Source organism: Phoca vitulina, unplaced genomic scaffold, assembly GCF_004348235.1.
Source record: "Phoca vitulina isolate PV1807 unplaced genomic scaffold, GSC_HSeal_1.0 scaffold48, whole genome shotgun sequence".
NCBI lineage: Eukaryota > Metazoa > Chordata > Mammalia > Carnivora > Phocidae > Phoca > Phoca vitulina.
In genome coordinates this window covers 5,911,253-5,930,590 of record NW_022589751.1, presented here as the reverse complement: position 1 = coordinate 5,930,590, position 19,338 = coordinate 5,911,253, and the positions used below count along the sequence as shown (strand labels likewise).

The 19,338-nt window shown below is 40.4% G+C and overlaps 1 protein-coding gene across 7 annotated transcripts in view; it reads left to right on the top strand.

Annotated features, from left to right (window-relative positions):
- CPEB3 (cytoplasmic polyadenylation element binding protein 3) overlaps positions 1-19,075 on the top strand; it is a 185,741-nt gene extending 166,666 nt beyond the window's left edge. For all 7 annotated transcript variants that reach the window (XM_032432500.1, XM_032432501.1, XM_032432504.1 and 4 more), the window contains one exon: positions 15,245-19,075. In XM_032432500.1, coding sequence (XP_032288391.1) covers positions 15,245-15,472 — 228 coding nt within the window. In that variant the 3' untranslated portion in view covers positions 15,473-19,075. The remainder of the gene's footprint in view (positions 1-15,244) is intronic.
- Positions 19,076-19,338: the final 263 nt, after the last annotated feature.

Sequence of the window (19,338 nt, the reverse complement as noted above, 5' to 3'; positions counted from 1 at the left end):
CAGTCACAACTGGCCTTTTTCTCTCTTTTTCAAGGTCATTATACATACTGTTTCTTCTGCCTGCCTAATACCTACTTTTCCTTTGGGTCTCAGCTTAATTATATTTTTGGAATCCTTTCTTCAGTGGAGCTTACATCTCCGTCATAGATCATTGTTGTAATACCATCTACCATTCCTTTGTGGCCTTAAATATCTCTGTAATGAAATATTGCTTCATTTAATGTCCCATCTACTCTGTTAGACTTTACAGTCCATGAGGGCAATGACTATCTTCACGTTAGCTACTGTATACTTAATACTTGACACATAGTGGACACATCAATTATTTGTTTTTAGATGAATAAATGAGTGAGTTATTGAATGAGTGATGACTCATTTGAGAGGTGGCTCAGATGGGAAGCACTTAGATAGCAACCTTTGGCATATCCAGGGCACTTTGCACAACTTTCCTTTTCTACTTCATTAAGAACACTCACTTTTATGGAGCACCTGGGTGGCTCAGTCGGTTAAGCTTCTGACTCCTGATTTTGGCTCAGGTCATGATCTCAGGGTCATGGGAATGAGCTCCACACCGGGTTCCACGCTCAGCGGGGAGTCTACTTGAGATCCTCTCACTCTGCCCCTCCCCTTGCTCGCTCACTCACACACACATGCACGCTCTCTCTCACTCTCTCTCAAATAAGTAAATCTTTAAAAAAAAAAAAAAAACTCCCTTACGTAATAAAGAAATTTAGAATATCAGAAAATGTTCTTTGACATTAAAGCTGGACTTACTAAGCTTAGGTATGACGTTGGTCCAGCCTCCTTTATTTTGCAACAAATGAGAATCTAGGAGAGGTTGGAGACTGTCAAGAAACCCGTCAGTTAAGAGCAGAGCTGCCTCTGCTCATGGGACTCCCTCCCAGAATCCTGAGCTCACCCAAGGTCTAATGTCTCTTCAACCCACTTCTTCCATGAAGTCCTTTTTCCACAGACCTTAGATTTGGAACGTCTGAGTTAGATTATAGGTCCTTTTGTGGGTTTTATATATGTTTCAGTAGTTCATATAACTTCCCAAGTGAATGTAGTCTACACAGAGCAGAGCACATCTGGGGTTTGTTATCAAGAGTTTCTAATATGTTGGTAGGTCATAACATTAGTAAAATGAGCTGGAAAATTTTCTGTGCCTTTTTGCAGTTGTTTTGCTTTTGATTTTCACTTCCATGTTGTCTTCATATGAAACCTTTTACAAGTGAGTGTGAACCAGTGCAACTCCACTGGATTATAGCATTTGATTGAAGTGTTTGGCATTTTAAGTGCTATAATGACCCTTGTTATGGAACATTATTATTATAAATGACACAAAGGGTGGGGAAAATAAAAAAATTAAAAAATGTTTTAAATGACACGAATACAATTTATGCTTGTTTTTACTTCCAAGGAAACATTATTAGCATCTTGAAATAAATACTTTAAAGGTTACATTATGCATATGTTATGGCTAATTGTCACTAATTATCAGCCAATTGTCCCTGTGTTGACAATATTAAGGTTGGGTGATGCCCAGCACAGCAGTTCTTGGCGTCTTTCTTTCTTTTTCTTTTTTTAAGATTTTATTTATTTATTTGACAGAGAGAGACACAGTGAGAGAGGGAACACAAGCAGAGGGAGTGGGAGAGGGAGGAGCAGGCTTCCCGCGGAGCAGGGAGCCCGATGCGGGGCTCGATCCCAGGACCCCGAGATCATGACCCTGAGCCGAAGGCAGACGCTTAACAACTGAGCCACCCAGGTGCCCCTCTTGGCGTCTTTCACGTTAGCTACTGTATATTAATACTTGACACATAGTGGACACACATTACTTATTTGTGTTTAGATGAATAAATGAGTGAGTTGCCTCATTTATCTTCTGCCTTGGCACACATGAGGCGTGTGATGCGCTCTCCCAGGTAACAGGTTCCCTAGAACACTAATAGGGTGCGGTACTTCTGGGGTATGGCCGTCAGTACCTTAGAGGGAGTACACTGCATGCCCACTCCTGTCCTTACTACGCAGAGAACCATGGCGATAGTGAGTAAGTGTTCTGTTCTGGCTTGGGAACTGTGAGATCTGGGTCAACACTCCTAGCTCTTCTCCCAGTAATGTGACCTTGGACAATTTACCACCTTTTAGAAGTTTGATTTTATTGATTTTATTTTCCAGTAGTGCTAAGAGGACCAGTCTTTCTTTTAGTTTGTGGTGCTGATAAACAATGACAGATGAAGAAGTGCTTTGGAAAGTTATTTGGCTGTGTAGATACTGATTTGTATTATTGCTGAGCCTGGCTTATTTAAATTGTGCGGTTGCCTAATCATGTACCAAAGCTAATTGTTGACTCTCTCTTTTTTTTTTCTTTTAAAGCACCTACTTAGTTCCACTAAGGATCTTTAATATAGAGACAATGAAGTAGTTGAAGTTCACACACACACACACACAATTAACATAGCTGCTAATCTGCCAACATGCTGTTTGGATATTAGTCAAGACACACACAGAGACTCTTAAGTCCCTTTTATAGATGTAAACACCTAAATGCATTTTCCGTGTAAAGGATTGAAGAAAGAAAGAAGTCCTCTCCAGAAAGAAGTATTTTTACCAATATCTTTTCTCTGATAATGAAAAGATTTTGAACCTGAAGTTGAATAGGAAGTTAGGATTAAATTTTGCTTATAATCCATGAACAGCATTTCTCTGAAAAACTGGAACAGTTTAAAGTATTTAAGTACATTAAGGGCAAAAGAGGACACCTGTACTCATTCAGTCTTTTTTAATGGTATTTTTAGAAGTGATGCCAAATGAACACTTAGGACTTGAAAGCTCTGCTAAATTCAGTTTTCTTTATAACTCAAGGCTAGGTCACTCACATATGAAAGATTTTTATAGTGTAAAAAATGAGATCATTAGAAAAGAGGTAATCTTTTTACATGGCCGTTTTCTACCCTTTTGTCTACTCTGTGTGGTCCTGAGAAAATTTATGAGGATAGAATCAGTTGAATCTCCTTTAGTCTAACAAAAGTATATTTGATTGATATGAACAATTTCTTTATAAAAATCTGAGCAGTCCCCCTCCCAAAACACAACTATTGTTTACCACAACCTGGTCATGTTGTCTCCTAGAAAAAAATTTTTAAGATTTATTTATTTATTTTAGAGAGCATGGGAGAGGGGCAGAGAGAGAGGGAGAGAGAGAGAATCTCAAGCAAACCCCAAGCTGAGAGTGGAGCCTAACGTGGGACTCAGTACCACGACCCTGAGATCATGACCTGAGCTGAAATCAAGAGTCAGCCACTTACCCGTCTGAGCCACCCAGGTGCCCCTTCCTAGAAATTTGTAGGTTAGATGTTTATAACTTGAAATGCATCATGCAGCAGACATTGGTTAAAGTCTGCCAACTCAGCTCACAGAGACCTTTTTACTACTAGAAAGGATAATAGGCTAGAATCAGCCGATCTGGAGTTTAGTCCTCACTAAACCACTTCCTGTATAACTTGAAGGAAGGATAGGGCTGTGTGTGTGTGTGTGTTAATGAAAGCAATTTTAAAAACTCAAAGCACTCTGTCAGTATACAGTGGTACTGAGAACACATTGATTTATATGAAACCATGACTAATATTTGAACTCTTCTGGAAGATACTCATTAGACAATCTAATTAGAATTTCACATGATAAAAGGGGTTAAATATGTCAGACAAGACAGGGGTAACATTGGTTGGTTATCTCAGTTTTTGAAACAGGAGAAGGAGCTCTCAGTAGGCAGGTCTGGCCTGCCTTGAAATCTGTCCCTAAAATTATTCCCCTAAACCACCATGTCCTAAAATATTCTCTGTAAAATATGAGTCCCTTTTGATTTTAATATCTATTTTATTTTATTTTTTTTTTTTTTTTTAAGATTTTATTTATTTATTTGACAGAGAGAGACACAGCGAGAGAGGGAACACAAGCAGGGGGAGTGGGAGAGGGAGAAGCAGGCTCCCCGTGGAGCAGGGAGCCCAATGCGGGGCTCGATCCCAGGACCCTGGGATCATGACCTGAGCTGAAGGCAGATGCTTAACGACTGAGCCACCCAGGCGCCCCCTATTTTATTTTTTTAAAAAGTCTTTTTCTGAGTCAGGTAAGTTTGGAAATGCTTTCTTGAAGAATGTTAAATAGGCAGGTTTATTCTAGGACTTCTTAGAATCTTTTATGTACCAATCTTCATTGTGAAGACCCAAGAAGGAAACAGTATGCAGCTTTTCACAAATTTTTTTATCATGGAACTCTTCAGAATTTATCATCTCTTGGGAATAATGTTCTAGGGAACCCACTTGAGAAAATACTCTTTTTCAGTTTCTTCTTCATGCTCAAATTCAGAAGTTTAATATGTATATAGTGGTGGTTTGGGGTTTTGTTGTTGTTGTTTCAAATTTTTATTTAAATTCTAGTTAGTTAACATGTAGTGTAATATTGGTTTCAGGAGTAGAATTTAGTGATTTATCACTTACATACAACACTCATTGCTCATCACAAGTGCTCTCCTTAATCCCCATCACCTATTAAGCCCATCCCCCACTCCTCCCCTCCAGCAACCCTCAGTTTGTTTCCTATTTAGAGTCTCTTACAGCTTATTTCCCTCTCTCCTTTTTTTCTTTTCCCCCTTCCCATATGTTCATCTATTTTGTTTCTTAAATTCCACATATGAGTCAAGTCATATGATATTTGCCTTTCTCTGACTGACTTATTTCACTTAGTGTAATACCCTCTAGTTCCATCCACGTTACTGCAGATGGCAAGATTTCATTCTTTTTGATGGCTGAATAATATTCCGTTGTGTATATCTGCCACACCTTCTTTATCCACTCATCAGTTGATGGACATTTGGGCTCTTTCTGTAGTTTGGCTATTGTTGATAATGCTGCTATAAACATCGAGGTGCATGTACCCCTTAGAATCTGTATTTTTTTATCCTCTGGGTAAATACCTAGTGGTGCAATTACTGGGTATTAGGGTGGTTCTGTTTTTAATAAGTAATGATTGTTTTTCCTTTCCTTAATCCCTTTTCCCCAAGTGTGTCCTACCCATCATATATTTTCTTTTTTTTTTCTTGTGCTGAAAAGGCAGATGAGAGCTACCCTCTTAATAGTTTTTAAGTGTACAGTAGAGTATTGTTAACTATAAGCACAATGTTCTACAGCAGATCTTTAAAGTTTTTCATCTTGCATAACTGAAAGCTGATACCCTTTGAACAGCACCTCCCTACTTTCCCCTGTCCCCAGCCCCTGGCAACCACGATTCTACTTCCTGATTTCTATGAATTTGACTACTTTAGATCTGTCATATAAATGGATGTGTCCAGTATTTTCTCTGTAAGCATCTTTGCCGTAGATATTTTTGCCACAAGCATTTTCACCACATAACTAATTGGCCATAAGGCAATTTTGCCCTAAAAGATAAATAACTGATTGGCAGTTTGGTTTCATCAGCTGGTTGAACATTTGGTTTCACTTCTCCATTGATGCAAGACTCCCGTTTTTATATTATATAAATCTTAGCCCTCCTAATGGTCTACACAGTGACACAGAGTTTTGAACTCACATTTCCCATAGAACTTTGGAATGTCTGTCAGTGGACATGTGACAACATGCCAAGAACAAACAATGGTGTAGAAGGCTTTCACAAAGCAATACAGTGCTCATTCACAAATGTGCATCCTAATATTTGGAAACTGATAGCCTGTCTTAATGAAGGAAAGAATTTCAGTGAAAAAAAGAAAAAGCATGATGCCAAATGAGATGAATCAACAAGCAAAAAAAAAGGTTTAATACTCTGGACGAAAGACTTTGAAGACAAGTGCTTAGGTACAATACACAAAATAAAATCAGTTACTTGTACAGTATTGCCACATATTTACACTATACATTTTGAATGTTTTCAAATATTTTGTATTTCACAATAAAGTCATTTTAATTTTGTTACCATTTTCATGTTTCATTATGTCCTTTTTAATGAATGTTCCTCTTTAGTTTCTCGTGATTTTACTTTTTACAATAAAATTGCCTCATGGCCAATTAGTTATGCAACAAAAACATAGCAAAAGTGCTTGGGGCGATGATGCTTATGGCACAACTACCTAGAAACATAAATGGATTCATGCAGCATTCGTCCTTCTGTGTTTGACTTATTTCACTTGGTATAATGTCCTTAAGGTTCATCCATGTTGTTGCGGGTGTCAGGATCTCCTTTTTTTAAGACTGAATGATATCCCATTGTATGTTGATATAGCACATTTTCTTTATCCATTAATTGGTCTGTGGACACTTACGTTGCTTCCACATCTTGGCTGTAGTGAATAATGCTGCAGTGGACGTGGGCCTGATTCCAATTCTTTTGAATAAATAGCCAGAAGTGGGATTGCTGGGCATATATTTTCTGTCTACAGAGAGTTGGGGTGAGGCAGGGGAAGAACAATGGCATGGCCATGCTGGTGGTGGGACATTGAAGGTGTGTTCGAGATTTCCCTTTCGTATTTATAGTCCTTTGTCTTTTGATTACTTTACTTGAGATTATCTAGTGTCTCTCTCTAACATACCAGTCTCTATCTATATAAGAAGGGAAATCAGTAGTTTTGATATCAATATACCATTGACAGATAACGTTCCCTTGACTGTTTTGTTTTAGCTGAACACAGAGGACCAGAGAGACTGCCTTTCATTTAGCTAATTTGGGGCTTTCTGATACTTTTATTTAAGGAACATTGTGATAGCTAAGCCATAGCGCTTAATATTGGCTTTGAATAGCATACTTCAGAATAACCCATTTTTTATTTAATGAGATGTTATCCATTGCACCTTTCTTTGCAAGCACTTCAAGTACTTCACATATTTAATCTTTTTTTCTCTCTTCCCTAGAAACATGTTGGGCCTGAATTTTAGCTACAGACTATCAAAGGCTTTATATTTTTAGCCTGCATGAAGATTAATCTGACCCAGTAGCCACACGAGCAGAAATGCTGATGACACTACACTTTGCCCTAGGCCACAGCTGCGATATATACGATGACTCAGTAGCGAAGGGCGTGGGGGTTCTGATGGCGTGTTCTCAGACTAGTTCTGCCCCCAGCCTTAGCCTGGGGCTCTGACATCCCAGCCTTGATTCTGCCGCTGCTCTTGGCCCCTGCTGGGTCTGGCTTGAAAACTGCCAGCTGTAGCTAGAGCTATGTTTGATACGACCCTTTGAGAGGAAGCAGCACCCAGAAGTGAGTTCAAATGTCGTCTGAACTAATCCTTCCAGGGCTTATTTTTGAAGCTCTGGGGCTCTCAGAGCCTTTGACAGAAATAGTTTTTTAAATACAGTTTGGGTCATCTAAAGAAAGCTGTCTTCTCTGAAGAGTATGGAACCTTTTTGTCTTGTCTCTCCTTCCTAGTCTTGACCTTTGATCTCTCCTGTCCTGTTATCTCTTTTTATGTCTTTTCTCTTGGAATTGGGATAATTCTTAATATGAAGACTCTTTAGAATGATTAAATGTTGTTCTTTCCTGCTTATATTTGAGCATAGAGGCTGTTTGTGAAAATACTAATGGGAAAAGGATCACCCCCATTTATCTAAGTAATTATCTCAGTAGGACATTCGAGTTCTTTTTTTTTTTAAAGATTTTTTATTTATTTTTTGACAGGGAGAGAGACAGCAAGAGAGGGGACACAAGCAGGAGGAGTAGGAAGGGGAGAGGCAGGCTTCCCACTGAGCAGGGATCCTGATGCGGGGCTCGATCCCAGGACCCTGAGATCATGACCTGAGTCGAAGGCAGACGCCCAAAGACTGAGCCCCCCAGGCGCCCCTAAGTTCTTTAACCCCAGAAGTCCAAAAGTATTAGTCAGTTAGCTGTTTGTTGGTGAGTTCTGATTCTCACTTGGAAAAGCTAGTGCACACCTCTCATGGGGTAGGAGAAACTGAGGCCTGCAAGACCGTGACATAGCCAGTGAATGGAAAGAACCAGGGCGCTCTGCATTTCTGCGTTCTGGGAGGGTGGTGATGCCATGGCAGTTATGCATTTCACAGATTTGTAATGATTTTCTTACCCTTTGTTCTCCACATGATATACTCTTCTGCTGCTAGAACATGATTTGGAGCTGGTTCATATCCTCACCCCCAACCCCATTCCCAAGCAGCATGGAAGAAAACTAGACTAGGGGGTGAATCTATGGATTGCGTGGGATACTGCCAGCTGGTCCTCCTTTGTTTCGTGAAACAGAGCGCTCACAGATCTCTCCGCACTCTAGAAACATATGGCAAAGGTGTCAACATAAGCACACATAAGCACGCCCTGAACTGTGGGAAAGGCACAAGGATGATTTTAAAACCTTTCTTCCCCTCACACTTGAGAATATGAGAAATAGTTAAGTCCCATCCTTTGAAAGGTAAAAAGAAAATTCAAACCATTTCCCGTATGATTTTTTTTAATCTACCCCAGATTGCTTCTAAAATTAATAACTGTGAATTTGCTATATCTGGAAGGTTGTGGATAACTTTGTTGCTAAGGAAAAGCCATTTTCACATCACTGCTTTAATTGCCTAGGCATCTGTCATCTGCTTTCTAAACAGCAGGATTCCAGCTCATGGTCCATTGAAAAACTAAAAATTTATGTCTAAACAATCTTTGTATTGGCTGCTGGTAGAGGACCTGCGTTAGCAACTGTAAAGACACCGTGTTCGGTGGGAATGTTAATGAGGTTACTGTGGTTTTTAGGCGTGGATAGATGTACTCTGTGACACATGCCAAGGAGATTAGGAGCACATCATGTTTAAAAGCTTTAGTACACCAAATAAAATGGTTTTTCCAGGAAGCATGTTGTTCCAGATGATAAGAAATGGCCTACCTGACTTCTGAGCAAGCTTCTTCATTTATCCCTATTAAATTATACCTCTTGGCCTCTTTCTCCAATTTGTCCACTCTGACTCCATTATCTAAAATCTTTGCTTCTATTCAACTTCCAGCCCCCGGTGAGCATGCCTTACCTGCCTTGGGGTGGCTGGGTATCTGGCAGACTTAATTTGGTGGTTCCTGTCACCACGGGGCAGACTACAGCAGGGACCATTCTTTAGCTGTCCTTAATAGGACATTTAGCACATCATTCAAACTGAGCTGTAACCTTGACTAATGCCCCCCTTCTCTTTTCTATAACCTTTCAGGCCCAAGGAGAGGGAATTCTGGATCTGTGAATAGTTTATGTTCTCCCTAGGTATCTCCCCTCTGCCACCAAGAGCTGTTTGGTCATTGCTTTAATTACATTGGGAGGTCATTTTGTTGACTGATATAAAAAAAACTGCAGACAGAAATATTTTCTCTGGCTTGTTAGATACAAAACAGTGTCACATTGAGAACAGTTTGTTCAGGTATGGCTTTCTCTTTGTTTATATCATTCTAAATATATTATTCCCTTTATCCAGCTTACAGCTGCTTATCCACATCAGTCCTTCTTATCCTTAATGGGTATCACAGTTCAGCAATAAGTTCCACATATTTGTCAGCATCCTTGGGCGTGGTCATCTCCTTTAGGTGTGTGGTATGAATCCAGATGTCTCTCTAGGAAGTTTTCATCTCCTGTACCTGCAAATCCCTTTAAAGCAGAAGGTCTATTGCATGATATGACTGGCTTTGCATAGCACTCTGTAGTATTTGGACTTTAATAATGGAAGTGTAGATCAGTAATATGATCCCAGTAGGTTAGTGTCTCCATGTGTTACAGTTTATTGATAACAGAGAAACCCATTTTTATTTTAATAGCTACATGTCTGTGTTTTGGGAAAAACAGAATTAACCTGGATAGTCAAGTAAAACATCATGTAACAGTAGATAGCATTAAGGTACGGCGAAAATTACAAATGGTTTGGGAGTGCCTTTAAGAAACTCTCAAGGGTGCCTGGGTGGCTCATTTGGTTAGGCGTCTGACTCTTGATTTTGGCTCAGGTCGTGATCTCAGGGTTGTGAGGTCGAGCCCCATGTCAGACTCTGTGCTCGGCAGGGAGTCTGCTTGAGGATTTCTTTCCCTCTCCCTCTGACCCCTCCTCTCTTTCTATCCCTATCTCTCAAATCTTTAAAAAAGTAAATAAAATAAAATGGTTAATTTTTTATGACTCTAACCTCAATTAAAAAAATTAATTTAAGGGACACTTGGGTGGCTCGGTCAGTTAAGCATCTGCCTTCAGTTCAGGTCATGATCCCAGGGTCCTGGGACCGAGCTGTGCGGGGTCCCTGCTCAGCGGGGAGTCTGCTTTTCCCTCCCCCTCCCTTCTGTTCCTGCTCTCTCTCTCTCTCTCACAACTAAATAAATAAATAAAATCTTTTAAAAAATTAATTTAAGCTCTAAAAAAAAAAAAAAAGCAGAAGAAAGAAAAGCCCATATAACCACAATACCTTGTTTACACCTGAAACAATGTATTACCAGAGTGTCTCCTTTATGTTAGACTTGAATCTCCTTACGTGCTCTTTTTATATTTGTATGTATTATAAATGGCTATTGTCTTTCTCTTCCAGCAGCTTTCTTTTGCTGAATGTGAATTCTGTTTGTTCAGACCAGTTCTCTCTCCGATCTAGGCTTATTGAGGCTCAGGTCTGGTTGCTGGAGCACCCTGAGTATAGGCATCTGCCTGGTGGTAGAAGCAAAGTGGTCTTCAGCTCATAGACTGGTGGTGGAAAAGCAGCTCCCTGGACGCCCTGCCTCTACCAGTAGTCCTCTAGCTTCAGGGCAGAGGGGGTTGTTCCACCATTTTGACTCTTTCCTGGCTTTCAGATGCAAGGAGATCAAGCCAAGTTGATACACTCCCATAAGCCAATAGCTCCATTCCCCCAGGAGTCCACAATCTCTGAAGACCACCTTCTTCTCTGGACCAGCCACTGTCCTGTCTTACTCCAGGACTCTGTCATCAAGTCGCTTGAAGCTCAGTAGAGATGCTGACCAAGGAAGGACTATAGATAGGAAATGCCAGAGGAGCAGCATGGAGTATTAAGCTCAAAGGAGGAAGGACTAGATCCCTGTGGGACTGGGTAGTTAAGGAAGGCTATGCCTTTTGATGAGGTTGCCATTCAATGGGTAAAGAACAGTTCTCTTCAACAAATGGTGCTGGGGTAACTGGGTATCCACATGCAAAAGAATGAAGTTGGACCCCTGCCTCACACTGTATACAACATTAATTAAAAATCAACCTAAATACAGGAGCTAAAACCATAAAACTCTTGAAAGAAAACAGGTAAATCTTTATGACCTTGGGTTTGGTAGTGGATTCTTTTTTTTTTTTTTTAAGATTTTATTTATTTATTTGACAGAGAGCAAGAGAGCACAAGTAGGGGGAACAGTAGAGGGAGAGGGAGAATCAGGCTTCCCGCTGAGCAGGGAGCCCGATGTGGGGCTTGATGCCAGGAGCCTGGGATCATGACCCAAGCTGAAGGCAGACACTTAACCATCTGAGCCACCCAGGCATCCCTTGATAGTGGATTCTTAGATATGACATCAAAAGGAGGAGCAACAAAAGAAAAAATAGATAAATTCGACTTCATCAAAATTAAACTTTTGTGCATCAAAGGACCTTGTCAACAAAGTAAAACAATTTAGAAAATATTTGCAAATCATATGTCTGATGGAAGTCTAGTATCTAGCATATATAAAGAACTCTTACAACTCAACAACAAAAAGAATTTAAAAGTGGGCAGGGGATTGTTCACTTCAAGAACAGCAATAGCCATTTATAATACATACAAATATGAAAAGAGCAATGAAGGAGATTCAAATTTAGCACAGAGAGACTTTTTGGTAATTTTTTTTTAAGTTACTTATGTTTAGGGGCGCCTGGGCGGCTCAGTCAGTTAAGCGTCTGCCTTCAGCTCAAGTCATGATCCCAAGGTCCTGGGTTTGAGCCCCACGTCATCGGGCTCCCTGCTCAGTGGGGAGTCTACTTCTCCCTCTCCCTCTCCCTCTCCTTCTGTGCTTTCTCTCTCTCTCTCTCAAATAAATAAATAAAATCTTTGAAAAAAAAGTTACTTATGTTTAGGTATAAAAATGATAATATAATAGAATATTAGTTATGTGGGTTTTTCCCCCTCTAGTTTTTTTAAGAGCTTAAATTATTTTTTTTAATTGAAGTTAAAGTCATAAAAAATTAACCATTTTAAAGTGAACAATCCAGGGGCGCCTGGATGGCTCAGTCATTAAGCATCTGCCTTCGGCTCAGGTCATGATCCCAGGGTCCTGGGTCCAGCCCCACATCGGGCTCCCTGCTCCACAGGAAGCCTGTTCTCCCTCTCCCACTCCCCCTGCTTTTGTTCCCTCTCTCGCTGTGTCTCTCTCTGTCAAAAATAAATAAAATCTTTAAAAAAAAAAAAAAGAAAGTGAACAATCCAGAGCACTTAATACATTCATATTGAATAGACCTTCTTCCAAAGATCTACACGTGGCCAGCAAGCACATGAAAAATGCTCAATGTCATTAGTCAGTAGAGAAATGCAAATCAAGCCACAGTGAAATACCTCTTCACACCTACTAGGATGGCAGGTCACAAAATGGAAAACAGCAAGTGTTGATGAGTATGTAGAGAAATTGGAACCCTGCGACTTTGCTCGTGGGAGTGTAAAATGGTACAACCTCTATGGAAAATAATTTGGCAGTTCCTCAAATAAACACAGAATTGCCATATGCAATTCTTGAGTATATACCTTCTAGGTATATACTCAAAAGAATTGAAAACCAGTAATCAAACAAATATATGTACATATATCTTCATAGCAGCACCATTCACAATAGCCAAAAGGTGGAAACCACCCAGTGTCCATCAATGAATGAATGGATAGACAAAATGTGTGTCTGTCTGTCTGTCTCTCTCACACACACACACACACACACATATATAGTGGAATATTATTCAGTCATAAAAAGGAATGAAATCCTGCTGCAGGCTAGAGCGTGGATTGAACAACATAGGATGACGATAAGTGAAAGAAATCAGACACAAAAGGTCACATACTGTGATGCCGTTCATTTAGAATATCTAGACTAGCTAAATCCATAGGGACAGAAGGCGGGCTGGCCATTAACAGGGGTTGGGGAGGGGGGATAACTTCTTAGTAGGTACAGGGTCTCCTTTGGGGGATGAAACTGTTTGGGGACCAGATAGAGGTGGTGGTTGTCCAGCGCTGTGAATGAATTAAATGGCACTGAATGGTCCCTTTAAAATTGTTAATTTTATGTTAAAAAGAAAAGAAAGACCTGGCCTCACTGGGTACATAAAACTGAGTGGGCTGAGCATTGAAGGTGGGAAGAAAGTGTAAGTAAAGGTGGGAGCCAGGTAGAGTGTGAGTTGGGAGCCTGGGGCAGAGGTGCAGCCTCTGGCTTGTGTCTGAGTCGTGGGAGACGGGGAGCACCCTGCCAGACTGAGGCAGCAGGGCTTACTCCTATGGGCAGCAGAGAATTGGAATGGCTTGTGACCGGGAGAGGAACACCACAGGAGTAGATGAAATGTCAGCATGTTCATGGGAGAATGAGCCAGGGAAGGCCTGGAGCTTGGTGGCCAGTGCGGAGGCCGGCAGTGGTGAACACACCCGGTCGAGCTGGGACGGCCTGGACTAGAGGGGACGCAGCAGGAATCTGAACCATGCTTCGTGCTTAGGCTGGGCCAGGCCTGTTCCTCGGCTTTATGCTCGTTAACTCATTTAATCCTCCTAGGAACTCTGTCAAGTATGAATTCTTCTTCTCCCCCAGTGCACAGATGAGGACACAGGCTCAGAATGGCCTAGAATTGAACCCAGGCAGGCGACCCCAGGGCCACTACAGTTCTAGTTATGATGCAGAGATCAATGCAAGAGATTTTTTTGAAGCCCATTCACTAACTCGTAAGGTTGAGGAGATGGAAATTGGAAGAAAGGAACTAGAGCCAGAGTAAAGACCTTTACCCCTGGGTATCCGAGAGCTGATACAGGTCTTCTTGGGTGGGTCTTCCAAGCCAGAGTATCTGGCTGGCCGACGGTCCTGTGGACTGGAGTCATGGCTAGAGACAGAACTCCAGAGGAGGCCAGCAGAGGGGCCTTCCAAAGGGGGGGGGAGCCAGGAAAGTGGAGTGTCTGATCCTAGGTAGGCCCCCTTTCCTGCTCCCTGCATGCTGTGCCCCTGCTTCCCCTCTCCTTTACCCTGCCTCAATGCCCTGCCAGGCCCTCCCGGCCACACCGAGGCAGTTTGAATCACCAGGCAGTTAGCTCCTGTCAAAAAGCCCTGGGTCCTTGTCTCTATAGCCACAGTGGTCGCTTTTCCCCAGAATGGCTCTGGAGGGCTGCGTGGGAAGGGGCCCGATCACAGACTTGCCACCTTGATGCTAATTTCTAACATTCGAGATGAGAACATGAATGATGTACCTTTTGTGAGGTTCTAGGAAGGGGACATGGGGAAAACTCTGGTAACTCTGTTCTTCCTGCTTTTGATTTCCACATACACAGCATTGCTTCGTTTCAATTATGAAATGCCCCCTGAAGGGCTGTGAGGAAAAGCTCTCCTCTAGTGAAGCTTTCAGTTATGGGGGGAGATTAAGGCAATAAAGTCCAAAAAATAAGAAAGTCTCAATTATAATAGCTTAGCATTTCACTAGCCCCCTCGGCTTTCCCGTCTAGTCCTTTGGACAGGGCCCTGGGATGATAGACTTTTGGAAGCCTTGTCACTGAAACACGGAGACCCAGAGCCTCACTGTGGTATCACGTCTCAGCCTGTCTGGCCGGCCCCGTGACTCTTCCCCTCCGGCCTGGCTCGCGCCACACCATTCCCCAGCTACGTGCCCTGCGTTGACCTGCTTGCGGGCTTTGTCCCAGCTGGTTCCTCTCCCTGACCGTGCTCTCTCACCCTGCATGGCCAGGTGCTGCCTGGCCTTCAGGATTCCACTCAGGTGCTTTTACACACACCACCTCTCTTAATCCTCACCAGCACCCTTGGAGGTGGACATTGTTGTTCCCATTTTACAGATACACAAATGTGTGTGCACATCTGTGTATAAATTACACGCACTTTACAGACACACAGAGCAAACAGAAGCACAGAGGGAGGTTAAGAATTTGCCTGTGATCACAGCACCTGTAAATGGAGCGATTCCAAAGCCCCGATTTGCACTTTGACTCACACCTTTGTCTGCCCGACACCCGTCATTAAGCTATACTGTAAACCCTCAAAGGAAGAAACTGAGGAAGCCTTGCTAAGCATGTTTTCCTGTCTTTCCTCTTTGGGTCCAGGTGGAAGTGAAGCCATATGTGCTGGATGATCAGATGTGTGATGAGTGCCAGGGCACGCGCTGTGGTGGGAAGTTTGCCCCGTTCTTCTGTGCCAACGTCACCTGTCTGCAGTATTACTGCGAATACTGCTGGGCGAGCATACATTCCCGCGCCGGGCGGGAGTTCCACAAACCGCTGGTGAAGGAGGGAGGCGACCGCCCTCGGCACGTCCCGTTCCGCTGGAGCTGAGCCCAGGGCAGACCCAGCCACAAGTACTGGAGTAGATAACATGGAGGGAAAAAGAGAGGGCACTGCCTCAGGGCTTACAGTGTTCTGGAAATCTGTGCATTCGTTCTCGATTTTTAAAGAAGAAATGGGTCTTTTTATTACTATTATTTACAGTCATATTACTGAACTCAGTGTCCAGTATAATGCAAAATTGCAGAGTGTATAACGGTACTGATTTGCACTTTGATTCACACCTTTGTCTGCTTGGTACCTTAATTTCTTACACCTGATCTGTCACTCGTAGACTGCCATTCTCATCAGCGGCCATCAGGTTGATGTCTGTGATTTTTTTTTTTGTTTGTTGTTGTTGTGTTGTTGTTGTTGTTGTTGTTGTTGTTCTGATTGTTTTTGAACTGGAGCATGCACTTATTTTCAGAAACTTAGAGAGTTGCCCCTAGGAGAAGACTTACCAAAGGTAATACTCGTGAGTAGGTGGCAGATGGAGCAAAAACTTCACAACAGTTCAGCAATCATTAGTTGGGGTCATTTAGAGTAAGGGTAACCCTTAATGAAAATAGGCCTTTAGTTTTCTATTTTGACATGTAAGGATACCTCATAAGCTGAATCTTTATTTTTCCTTCATGTTTGATTTTTGTTTTGCTGAGGATTTTGGTTAGATCTTTTAGTGTTATGTAAATTTATGCTGCAATAGCTTTTGCTGCTATTAAGATGGTATTATTAATACCATAATACTCTCTTCAGGCTAAGGTATCAATTTAAAGAAACCCAACAACACACGTTTGTGATTTAGGGATAGAATCAGCTGCCGAAAGGAGATCAGAATAGACTACAGAAAGCTTCAACGGAAGGTCACTATTTCTGACTGCATGTTTACTTAATCAGGTTGCTGCATGCAATAAATTTTATATCCAATGTCTAGTATAAAACCTTCCCACAATGCACAAATTAAGAATCTATATAAGCTATAAAATAACTGATTTTTTTAAAAGAGTTTTTTTTTCACTCAAAGAATTGGTAATTGACTGGAGGAAGGCATGCCTCAATAAATGGAATGCTTCTGAAATTAGGAAGAGCCCATAACAGAATGACCTATATTACAACCAATATAAAACCTAGGTGTAGGATATTCTTAAAGCAAATTTGTGGATGGTAGATGAAGTACTTTGCGGTGCTCTGTTATATATTGTGCAATTTATTTTATATAGTAAAGTGATTATGTCTAACTGTGATCAAACTTAACTGTTTAAAGCCTCTGTGTCAGACATTAACGAACTTGACAGTTCATAACTGGTATATTATTAACTAACACATGAGCTCTTAGTTACAATCTCCTAGTGCTTGCACCATTTACATAGCTTCAGACCTTGTCCAGAAAACCAAAGAGCTCATCTTAGCTTACAAACACTAGGAATATATACAGTATATAGAGATAAGTTGTCAGATTGACAAACTAGGCACATTTTAAGAAAGTTGCGTGGCGGTGATGCTAAAGAAATGTCTGTCCAAAACAAGATGGCCTGGGCAGGGCTGGTTGTCTGGGTGAGAAATTTAACTACTTAATTCCCTGGATTTATCCTGTAAAGCTTGAATAGAAGTAAGACCTGCTAGAACTACCATGGACATTTTTTTAGCATTCACTCTTGGGCTGCAGATAGTAATATATAAACACACACAATGATTGTGAGACTATGTAAATCTTTTTTTTTTTTTTTTAATCTTCTTCCTATGTTTTGGAATTCTGGGGACAATCTGACTGGATATGACACTGCAGAATAGATTTAAGTCGCTGTGTTTTATGTGCTGTGATGTCCTTGTCCTGTCTCTTAAGTTAAGACTGCTTGTTTTTGTTTTGTTTTGTTTTGTTTTGTTTCTCCAATGTTTAGTTGCAATTACCAGCTCTCAAACTATAGTTTGTTTTCAAAAAGGAAAAAACAAAATAGTTTTTTACTGGATTAAAAATGCTTATTAGACTTCTCCCCTTTTGAGGTTACCTCTGGGCTTTTTGGTAATAATTGCGTTTTTCCAGCCCAGCTGTGGTTTTCTGTTTGTTTTTTTTCTATGTTTGTGGTTTTTTTCATCTGTACAAGAAATTTTGTTATGCACTACTACTTTTTGTATTCTAGACAGTTTTCAAAAGTTGGCTGAAGATTTTTTTGTTTGTTTGTTTTTAAGGAAAAAGGCATGCTTTCTGACTGACATGATCTTTTGCAATACCTCAATTTTGAAATATAGGAAAGAAAATGATATTTTCTAAGTAAGTTTATTCAGAAAAATATATATTAATTTAATTCTGCAAGAAAAAATGATTTAACAGATGGGTAACTTTATTTTTTTCATGCTTATTTGTGTTTTTTGAAAATGAAGTTAGAGCTTTATAACTATAATATTAAAGATCATATCTAACCTACAGAAATCTACCTAATTATGTGAAAGAAGCAAAACTTTTTGAAGAAGCACCCCTCTTTCATGTACTAAAACAACACTGAGATTAAAAAAAAAAAAAGCTGGAAGCTTGTACAGCGGGAAGCTGATGTGGAGGTGAAAACCATTGTCATGAAGAATAGGTTACAAAGAATAAACTCCCTTTGGTGCTGAAAGTTGTGGATAGATGGTGGAAACTACTTTCCCTTCATTTGTATATTTATAATCAAGCGTTGATTGTGCACGACTGACCAGGATTGTGAAAGAGTTCTTCTGTTTGTATTTTTTTAAAGAGAACTTTTTTAGTTTATTAAATTATAACATGTTCCCTTTTGTTTTGTAAATAAATGTGCCCCCAAGTTGTTAATGTTATATTAAAAGAGAGGGTCCTTCAAAAAAAATTATTTTTTAAAACACAAGAGGTGTTCTGACCTGCAACTTGACTGGGAAGCCCCTGGGTATCACAGGTCCTGTTGTGGCCTTTCCTTGATGTGACACTTGAACTAGTCGATTTTTTGAAGGCTAAAACCTAACCTCGACTATTTGTTGTTATGTGCAATACTGTTTGTACTGTTTGTATAAAAAATAGAAAAAAAAAAAGAAAAGAAAAAAGGCATAAATCTTTATTGCAGATTTATTTTCATTGCAAACTTTAGACATTGTGATTCACTGAAATCATTTTTCTACTGTCAAATATGTACCTTTTCTTCATGCTGGTATTTTTTCAATAGTAATGTAGCCTTTGTACTGAGACAAATTTTCATTGTTATTTTTAGAAAGATTTTTTGCTAAGAAAAAAATTAAACATATTTACATATTTTTCATTTTATTTCGTATTTTCTTTAAGGAGTGCTTTCTCAATCATTAATAGAGTTGTTTCTGGGAGGGACTTTCATATCTGGTCAATGTCATAATATTATTTTGTATTTTTACTTGGAATAAATTAATTTTATGATGCTAATTCTTTAAAAGTTTATTTTTTTCATTTTCAGTTATTTTTGAAGCTAAAACCTTTGTAATATTGTTACTAAAGTGTCTAGTTTTTTGAAATGCAAAGCTTTATGTATTAACTTGCTGATGTGGTTTACAATAGTGTGACAACGATGAACATGGTTGGTTATGTAAAGTGATTGGAAAATGTAATGGATAATTGGGTAATAAAATGACAGAATGAGCAGAACATGTGAGATTTTGACAAGCCTTTTCCTTTATTACAGTGGTTTAGTGTAAGACTAGGGATGTCACAGTACAGTTCTCTAGGGATGTCACAGTGGATTTATACAACACCAGGTGCAGCCAGATCTGGGGCCCTGATAATGGAGTCACCCCCACCGAAATACCACCAGGTTGAAAACCCGGCTAGGTCAACAGAATGATTCACTGTTTTTCCCCTCTAACTCTTCATTATGTCCTGTGTGTGTGCGTGCATGTGTGTGAGAGAGAAT